The sequence below is a fragment of the Anguilla anguilla genome, chromosome 14 (assembly GCF_013347855.1).
Source record: "Anguilla anguilla isolate fAngAng1 chromosome 14, fAngAng1.pri, whole genome shotgun sequence".
Taxonomy (NCBI): Eukaryota; Metazoa; Chordata; class Actinopteri; order Anguilliformes; family Anguillidae; genus Anguilla; species Anguilla anguilla.
The window spans coordinates 31,339,862-31,349,449 of NC_049214.1; the positions used below are offsets into that span (position 1 = coordinate 31,339,862).

The window sequence follows — 9,588 nt, forward strand, 5'->3', positions numbered from 1 at the left end:
CCTTGCTTCACAGTCATGTGACTCACCCTTGCTCCACGGTCATGTGAGTGTCCCTCGCTCCACGGTCATGTGACTGTCCCCCTTGCTCCACAGTCATGTGACTCCCCCATGTTCTACGGTCATGTGACTGTCCCCCTTGCTCCACAGTCATGTGACTCCCCCATGTTCCACGGTCATGTGACTCCCCCATGTTCTACGGTCATGTGACTCCCCCATGTTCTACGGTCATGTGACTGCCCCCCTTGCTCCACAGTCATGTGACTCCCCCATGTTCTACGGTCATGTGACTGCCCCTCGCCGCAGGGTCATGTGTTTTAATGTGGCGGCCCTTTGCCCAGCCAGCCCAAGCTTTGGGTCTGAGTCTGAGCCCTCACCTCGCACGCCGAGACAGCTGGAGCCAGTACGGCAGAAGCCTCACTCAGGGATGGTGTTCCACAATATTCCCACTGGCTCTTTACTCTGTTCTCCACTAAATATTTACCCCTAAGGTTCATTTTCTTATTAAAGAATATAAAAAATGTATCATTTGGCTTTTTAAAAGTGAATTTTTTTTACTTCACTTCTCCCTTGGTGCCTGTTAAAGACGGCGTGGGGAAGGAGAGGGTTTATTCCCTCTGGTGCTGCTGGTCTGCGAGCCGGATGCGCGCTGCTGCTGAATTGCACTGACCTTTCCAGCGCATCACGCATGCAGCCGCACACAGCTGAAATAATTGCTTTTTTCTTTTCTCCACGTCTCCGCTGTTCTGCGGGCCGCCACCTTTTCATTTCTTTATTTGTTTAAAAAAAAAAAAAAAAAAAAAATGGCTGCGCCACCATGTGCCGTGCATGTCTATGGGCAGTTTAGTAATGATTCATAAATATTCAGTGGAATTAGCCGTAAATAACTGACGGGCACTTCAGTGTGTGCGCCCCAGTTCCTGTTTGTTGTCGCTGGAAAACAAGATGGGGTGTTTCTGATGCAGGACCCGGCGCTGCGGCTGACCTCTCCCTCCCGCGCTGATCTCTGCATTATCTCTCTGAGCTCTGCTCGCTCACAGGCGTCTGCGTGCGCCCTTGGACCGCGAGGGAAGAAACGCAGCCAAGCCTTACTGCGGTTAGATTCAGCGCTGTGTTCATCCCTACACACTCTCCCTTTTCTGTTCTGTTCCGCTTTCTTTTCTTTATACCCATCTGGTCTACCACTCTTTGCTTTTTCTCTTCATCCCCATCCCCCTCTCTCTTTATCCCATCCCCTTTACTCTTTCTCCCTGTCCCTGTCCCTCTCGTTCTCCCTGTCACTCTTGCCTCTCTCCCCATCACTCTCTCTCCCTGTCTATCTCTCTTTATCCCATCCCCTTTACTCTTTCTCCCTGTCCCTGTCCCTCTCTTTCTCCCTGTTACTCTTGCCTCTCTCCCATCACTCTCTCTCCCTGTCTATCTCTCTTTATCCTATCCCCTTTACTCTTTCTCCCTGTCCCCCTCTTTCTCAGTACCTCTCCCTCCATCCCTTCATCAATATGCAGACAGACGGAACAGGAAATGAGGGAAGATTGGGCAGGGGACAGACTGATATAGGCTAACCCCTTGAAGAGTAGGTTTGTTGAAATGTTTATTCAGAATTCTAAGTCAGTGTTCCAGAACGCCGTTGCTTTCTATTGCTGGTTGTGGTTGTTACATCAGCATTAGAATGTTCATTTAAGAACACTCCTATCATGTACAGACTGGTGACGAATGAAGAGAAAAACCTGAATAAATGAGTGGAGCAACGTGAGGAATGCAGATGTTTCCATACAGTGTACCGTGTGGTACAATTAAGCAATTTGCATCTTATGTTCTGTGGCATATAAAAATCCACAGCGGGCCCAGTTTACCTCGATTTTGTATTGAGGTGGCAAGAGGAATAGATCTTAGCATATGTAAGGAAAAACAAAATTTTCCTGGCATGGTTTGGGTCCACTTGTCCCCTTAAAGGGAAGGGTCACTGCAAATCAATACAAAGTGATTCTGAGTGATCACCTTTATCGTATGATGAAACATTTCTATCCTGATGGTCTCTCCCAGGATGACCGTGCCCCCATCCACAGGGAATGACGAGCCACTGAATCGTTTGAGTAAGAAAATAATGTGAATCATATCCTATGGCCTTTGCAGTCACCAGATCTCAACCCAATTGAACACCTATTTTGGACCGATGTTTTAGACAGCGCTCTCCACCACCACTGTCCACCACCACCATCAAAACACCAAATGAGGGAATATCTTTTGGAAGAATGGTGTTCCATCCCTACAGTTGAGTTCCAGAGGCTTGTATAATTTATGCCAAGGCACATTGAAGCTGTTCTGGCTGCTTGTGGTGGCCCGCCACCTTACTAAGAGACTTTATGTTGGTTCTGCCTTTAATTTGTCACCCGTCTGTATTTGTGATCTTGCACCTTAAAGGCTTAAGTGCTTTTTATTTTCCATTTTTAATCTGAAAGTTGACATCAGTTATAGATTTGTTCTGTCTGAGCGCTGTGATCTCCCCGAAGCACATGACTTCAGTGCTGAGCTCCATTATGAGCTGTCAAACAGGCATTGGCTATTCTGTTGTACTGTCAGCGGAGGAATGATGATTGTGAGCATCTCACTCGTGCCTTTCGAAGTACTTCCAGACGTTTAATATCTAAAATAATCAGAGATGCAGCTGGTGATGAGACAGTGCCAGTCACACGGAGTCCCCCCCAGTCTCCAGTTAGTGCCCCAGTTAGTGCCAGACACTGTGCCTGCAGCTCACTGAAGAGGCTCCTGCAGACAGACCCTGTCTCAAGGACTGCAGAAATATTTAAACACACCCACAAAAGAAACTAAACCACACCATACGCCTGAAGGTGTAGCGCAGAGTGCAATAGAAACCACCTGCTAGACTACAACAGGTCTCCGCACCGAGTTAAGGATGTCACCCTTTTTGAGTATCGCACGGAAGTTTTTCTCCTGTCGCTAGGCCGTACATCTGTTTTAATGGTGTGCAGCACAATGTTTTAACGTGCTCGTGCTAACTCAGAGACTTTGCCATTCATATATCAAAAGTTCGGCTTCACTATCTAAACACAAAATACCCGTTGTTATTGTCAATTACGAGACAAATGTATTCATTTATTTCATGACACAAGGTGTGTATTAATTCGTGCCTGAATGATGAATCACCTATATTATTAAGATGGGGACAAGTATGGGGGGGGGGGGGGGGCATGCTTAAAAAACGCGATGACGTTGAAGGGAAGAAACGTCGTTGGCATAAATAATACCTGCCCTGTATAAATACAACATGGTCCTGGTGAAGAGACGGACATCTGTAAGCCAAGACCGGTAGTTAGAATTTAAGCGCTCATACCTAGTTCAGTACAATGACCGACTCCACGCTTCCGCTTCTCTGCATCCTCGCGCTCCTCGCGCTGTCTTCTGCCTGCTACATCCAGAATTGCCCTCGAGGGGGGAAGCGCTCCTTCCCGGACCCCATCACCCGACAGGTAATAACGACAAACCGACATTATTTTTTTTTAGTGTTTTATTTGCGAAAATAAATTCACGCTGTTGCCTGCAGAAATAAAACATTTCTAAAGTTTCAGTTCTGAGTGGCGAGTCCGTGCTGCTCAATCTGTGCGTAATGTAACCATTTTACGCGTATTGTAAAATGGTATCACGAATAACAGAGCTATCACGAAACTATCGAGGCTCCAGTTCTGGAATCTAGCAGATTGTGTTTGGTTACCTATGGACAGGCTTCCTGTGATGTGCCTTGCCCAAAGTGCAAGCAATATATGCGCAAAAATGGCACACAATGAAACCATTATCTTTTAAGAGAATAGGTTACCAAAAAAGAAAACTGAATCTATGCATATTCAAGGGGAACATTACATTTAATTTTCCAGCTTTACTTCTGATCTAAAAAAAAACGGGTGATACTAAATCGGAATAAGCCCCTTGAGCCTGCTGCGAATGAGTCTTCTGCTCTGGAAAAGGCGCCTAAATCCGCAAGTTTGTGAAATTGATTTTTTACAGGAATAGGGTACCTTTTATGAGCACGTTTAGCTTGTTTAGTAAAACCGGATTTAATTGTAATTTGTAATATTGCGCATGGCTAATATAAATTTTAAATATCTAAAAACTTTTTTTTTCTCCCGGCAACTGCATGTGGCGTCAATTCTTTACACCAGTAGATGATACTGTATAAACTGATAGATATGTAGGTAATTAGAACAGAATGCCAGGCTACAGGTTGGTACGAGTATGTGTGACTTGTATGATTATTGCCTTTGTCTGCGCGTCAGCGCCACAGATCTACAAAAACAGCGTAGGCTACACAATTCCAATGAGAGTTGATTTTCAAAATCGGATTTTTACTTTTCGCAAATTTTATATTTGAATCATACTGGGAAATTGTGCCTGTTATAATGAAATTACACGGAAACAGGTTGGTCTATCTGTTCATAATTTTAATACATAGCTGCGCTTTTATGCATCAGTTATATTAAAATCCGACACATTCAAATATTATTAGTACAGTTTCAAGTAATATATTAGAAACGCTTTTCACCGTGTTAAATCTGAACTGGCTTTGAATTGCACACGGGAATTCGACTTCAATGCAGTTCTGACAAACAGTGCTCGATCAGCTTCTTTCATTATGTCTAAGCGATTTGTAAAGCCAACTTTTCGCTTGACGACACTGACTACGCCTGTTTCATAAAGAAAAGGGTAAAATAAGTTCACATCGCAGTCAAACTGTGAGTAAGTAGGCTTCGATGTTAGCTCCTTACGCCGGGCACCCACCGCACGCGTCGCGTAAGCGTCGCGTAAACAGCAGGGCGAAGCAGCACGACGCGACGCGTAGGGTGTCTCCACTGGTTCCGTTTGTGTCGCGCAAAGGCTTGCGTAAAAGCTATATATTCCCAGTAGCTCTCGCAGTCTGCAGTGGGCTTACATCGTGTATTTCACGTTTGTTCAGGACTTTTGATTATGGGTTAAGTGAATACATGGTGAGAGACCTTTTTCATTCTGTTAATTTGGTAATATTTCTTAATATTTTTTTATATGTAAATACGTGAGAAAGTAAACGCTTTAAAGAATTACCATAAACTTAAATCGCAACGTAGCCTGCATAACAATCTAACAACGGTATTAATTTATTTGCTTGGTTAACAAGCGTGCCAACTTTGTGAAGAATATGTAATGATTATAATAATAATAATAATAATAATAATCCATAATCAACCATTGGGAATTCCCGTGTCGTCTTGTTATTCACGTCAAAACATTTATATGATCATATTTAGTAAAATCAGTTCATCGTCAAAAAGATAACAGTTTAAACTTGAAGGGATATGAACACCACAACGTCATGAACACCGGAAGCTTTGAAGTACAAGTGCAAAAAAGGCTTGCTTACAACTTCATTTATAAAATAGGTGCATTTTCATCGGCAAGACCACTAAATAATCTGATTTTTTTAAAGCTCTGTGGATTATCTGATTTTTATTAACAAGCCCTTTTTGAAAGCACGGCGAACGAAGACATCAGAGAAGTCAAATAGGCTGAGCAATGGTTGGTTAAAAACTACCTTCCAACATTCGAGCTAACAAACCGCTGCTCGGTGCATTCACTTCTACGTCATTCAATAGGCTACGATTTTCTGTGGTGTATTTTCAAATTTACCCCACCCTCTCCGCAAAATAAGACAGCGAAACTAAGTTTGCCTTTTCCCCAGGTTCCAGTTATTTATTTATTTATTTTTACAAAACGAAAAGGCTTGTATTTTTTTTTTTTTGCTGCTTATAAAATATCTGGGAGGTAACTAGGGACACACCCCCAGTAATATAAGGATGAAATATAAATCAGAGCATGTATACCTAGCATTTTAGAGCATATTTCTGTGTATAAACAGGCCACCGTGACGCGCGACAAGCCGAAAAAATAGAACAGAAGCGAAAAACTACGCTTCAGTTCGCTTGTGTCGCGCGAGCTTCGCAGCCGGTACGCGACGCGTTCGCATCTGGTGGAGACGACGTCGCCCGCTGCCGTTGTAATAACAGTACTTCAACTACGCTTCAGTTACGCGCGTAATACGCGCGTAGTGCGCTCGCGGTCGATACGCGTGCGGTGGGTGCCCGGCTTACGCCGGGCACCCACCGCACGCGTCGCGTATGCGTCGCGTAAACAGCAGGGCGAAGCAGCACGGCGCGACGCGTAGGGTGTCTCCACTGGTTCCGTTTGTGTCGCGCAAAGGCTTGCGTAAAAAGCTATATATTCCTAGTAGCTCTCGCAGTCTGCAGTGGGCTTTTACATCGTGTATTTCACGTTTGTTCACGACTGTTGATTATGGGTTAAGTGAATACTTTGGTGAGAGACCTTTTTCAGTTTGTTAATTTGGTAATATTTCGTTAACTCGTAAATAGCCTACGTGAGAAAGTAAACGCTTTCAATCAGTACCATAAACTTAAATCGCAACGTAGCCTGCATAACAATCAATCTCAAACTGTATTAATTTATTTGCTTGGTTAACAAGCGTGCCAATTTCATGAAGAATATGTAATGATCATAATAATAATAAATAATCCGTAATCAACCATTGGGAAGTCCCGTGTTGTCTTGCCATTCACGTCAAAACATTTATAGGATCAGATTTAGTAAAATCAACTAATCATGAAAAAGTCAGTAACAGTTTTAATCTTGAAGGGATATGAACACCACAACGCCATGAACACCGGAAGCTTTGAAGTACAAGTGCAATAAAGGCTTGCTTACAACTTCATTTATAAAATAGGTGCATTTTCATCGGCAAGACCACTAAATAATCTGATTTTTTTAAAGCTCTGTGGATTATCTGATTTTTATTAACAAGCCCTTTTGAAAGCACGGCGAACGAAGACATCGGAGAAGTCAAATAGGCTGAGCAATGGTTGGTTAAAAACTATCTTCCAATACTCGAGCTAACAAACCGCTGCTCGGTGCATTCCCTTCTACGTCACTCAATAGCCTACGTCTTTCTGTGGTGTATTTTCAAATTTACCCCACCCCCTCCGCAAAATAAGACAGCGAAACTAAGTTTGCCTTTCCCCCAGGTTCCAGTTATTTATTTATTTTTACAAAACGAAAAGGCTTGTATTTTTTTTAGCTGCTTAAAAAATATCTGGGAGGTAACTAGGGACACACCCCCAGTAATATAAGAATGAAATATAAATCAGAGCATGTATACCTAGCATTTTAGAGCATATTTCTGTGTATAAACACGCCAACGTGACGCGCGACAAGCCGAAAAAATAGAACAGAAGCGAAAAACTACGCTTCAGTTCGCTTGTGTCGCGCGAGCTTCGCAGCCGGTACGCGACGCGTTCGCATCTGGTGGAGACGACGTCGCCCGCTGCCGTTGTAATAACAGTACTTCAACTACGCTTCAGTTACGCGCGTAATACGCGCGTAGTGCGCTCGCGGCCGATACGCGTGCGGTGGGTGCCCGGCTTTAGGCTACAGACCATTGCGCTCTGAACCAGATACGGTTGCAAACGAACGACTTTTTTTTTCTTCTTCTTCCCTGTCATATATATATAGTGCATGTCGTGCGGCCCTGGCGACAGGGGTCGTTGCGTTGGCCCCAACATCTGCTGCGGCGAGGGGCTGGGCTGCTGGGTGGGCTCCCCAGAGACGGCGCGCTGCGTGGAGGAGAACTACCTGCCCACCCCCTGCGAGGCTGGAGGGAAACCCTGCGGGTCTGAGGAGGGACGCTGCGCCGCGCCGGGTGTGTGCTGCGACTCAGGTCAGAACCCCAAAATCTACAGCATTATGAGGCTGGCCCCTTTTGTACTCTGAACCTACAGTACTGTGAGGCTGGCCTCACTTATAACCTACAGCACTGTAAGGCTAGCCACCCTAATCAGTCTCAACCTACAGCACTGTGAAGCTAGCCCCACTTATAACTTACAGTACTGAGGCTAGCCTCACTAATCAGGCTCATAAGCTACAGTACTGTGAGGCTAACCTTCCTAATCAGTCTCATAACCTACAGCACTGTGACGCTAGCCCCACTTATAACTTACAGTACTGAGGCTAGCCTCACTAATCAGGCTCATAACCTATAGTACTGTGAGGATAGCCTCGCTTATAACCTACAGGACTGTGTACGCTGGGCGTGGGCTGCGACTCAGGTCCGACTGAGTTGCAAACCGGCCTTTCCGCTTCAATACGTACGCTACTCTGTCCCGTGCCTTGTAATGTCTCGCTCTGCGTGCAGTGCAACGGTGCGGCACATTGAATGTCGGTGCACGTGGCAGGGCGTGGCATACCTAAAGATAAGCTAAATTAACTCATGGTATAGATTACATTACAATCACTAGGCTGTCTTATCTAGAGCGACTTAGAATAGTGGAGAAAATCACTGTTACTCTCGGGGGGGGGGGGGGGGGGGGGAATTAATAAAAAACAGTAAGTGCGCAGAACATTGTAAATTTGACATATTTGGGAAAGTACAGCAAACTGTTCATGTAAACTGTTCGTTGTGTAATCGTAAATAGTTGGAATAAAATAATGTCAAGTTCTGCCAGGTTGCAAATTGTGCTTTGCCATTAAATTTGCCGTTATTTAAAAACGGGATGCGATATAGAAGTGATCCTCAGGCCTGCGTGCGTTGTCTGCCTGTGCTTCTAACAGACAGCTGCGTGCTGGACCCCGAGTGCGTGGAGGACGGCAAGCGCCGGCCCCTGGCAGAGCAGAACGCCACCTTGATGGGCGGCTCACCCGGAGAACTGCTGCTGCGAATGCTTCACATGACCAGCAGGGGGCGGAGTCCATACTAACGCCCCACCGTCCCGCACCAGTGGCGCACCCTGGAACACGCGTGCGCCAATCGCTGGTATAGGCAATGCTAAACCTGCTCAAAAATGCTCTGTTGCACAGGCTTGAATTCACAAATAGCCAACACTGGATAAACGTGTATATACATGTATTTTGGAATCTGATATTGTTGTAATTGATTTAATGACCAGTGGAGGGGGGGGGGGGGGCGGCGGCTATCTGCCAGTGCTTTTTCCTTAGCCACAAACCCAGACACAACCCCCCACTGTAAACTCAGAATCCTGCTTGAGTCTCAAAATTAGCATTAGTCACACTTCACTCTGTCTCTCCCTTTCTCTCTCGTGCACACACGTACACATGCACACTTGCGCGCACACACATACACACACACAGTATACTTATGTGAATACTCAAGACACTCAAACACAGCTATCAGACCTTTTGACAGTGAGGAGCTCTTGTTGAAAAAAAGTAAAACGGTTCTAATCAATGTTTACTGTATGCTGAATTTCCCCAGCAGGACACTGTACATTTTACTGCTGATTTTAAAATATGCACTGGACACTGCGTCACGAAGGTGTGGAAAGAGTGTAAATATGTAGCAAATAAATCTTTTTCTTGCACTGTTATACTGGTGTCTGTCACTCGGCTGTACCTCTCCCCCCCCCACCCCCCCACCCATCTGTCACTGCAGGCCTGATCCCCTTCCTTACCTTTGACACAGGAAGTGAAATGCACATGGGCATCCTCACAGGGTGCATAAGTGTCCTCGAATTACAAAATCGT

At 45.1% G+C, this 9,588-nt stretch overlaps 1 protein-coding gene across 1 annotated transcript; it reads left to right on the forward strand.

Annotated features, from left to right (window-relative positions):
• The first annotated feature begins 3,279 nt into the window (after positions 1–3,279).
• On the forward strand, positions 3,280–9,431 carry LOC118213009 (vasotocin-neurophysin VT 1-like). Its single transcript, XM_035391596.1, has 3 exons — positions 3,280–3,485; positions 7,564–7,768; positions 8,659–9,431. The coding sequence occupies exons 1-3, from the start codon at positions 3,363–3,365 to the stop codon at positions 8,802–8,804; spliced, it is 474 nt and encodes a 157-aa protein (XP_035247487.1). The 5' UTR covers positions 3,280–3,362; the 3' UTR covers positions 8,805–9,431.
• The last annotated feature ends 157 nt before the right edge of the window (positions 9,432–9,588 follow it).

Coding starts and splice junctions, on each gene's coding strand:
- LOC118213009 (XM_035391596.1), top strand. CDS start 3,363: ATGACCGACTCCACGCTTCCGCTTCTCTGCATCCTCGCGCTCCTCGCG. Junction 3,486..7,563: donor CGGACCCCATCACCCGACAG/GTAATAACGACA, acceptor ATATATATATAG/TGCATGTCGTGCGGCCCTGG. Junction 7,769..8,658: donor GGGTGTGTGCTGCGACTCAG/GTCAGAACCCCA, acceptor TGCTTCTAACAG/ACAGCTGCGTGCTGGACCCC.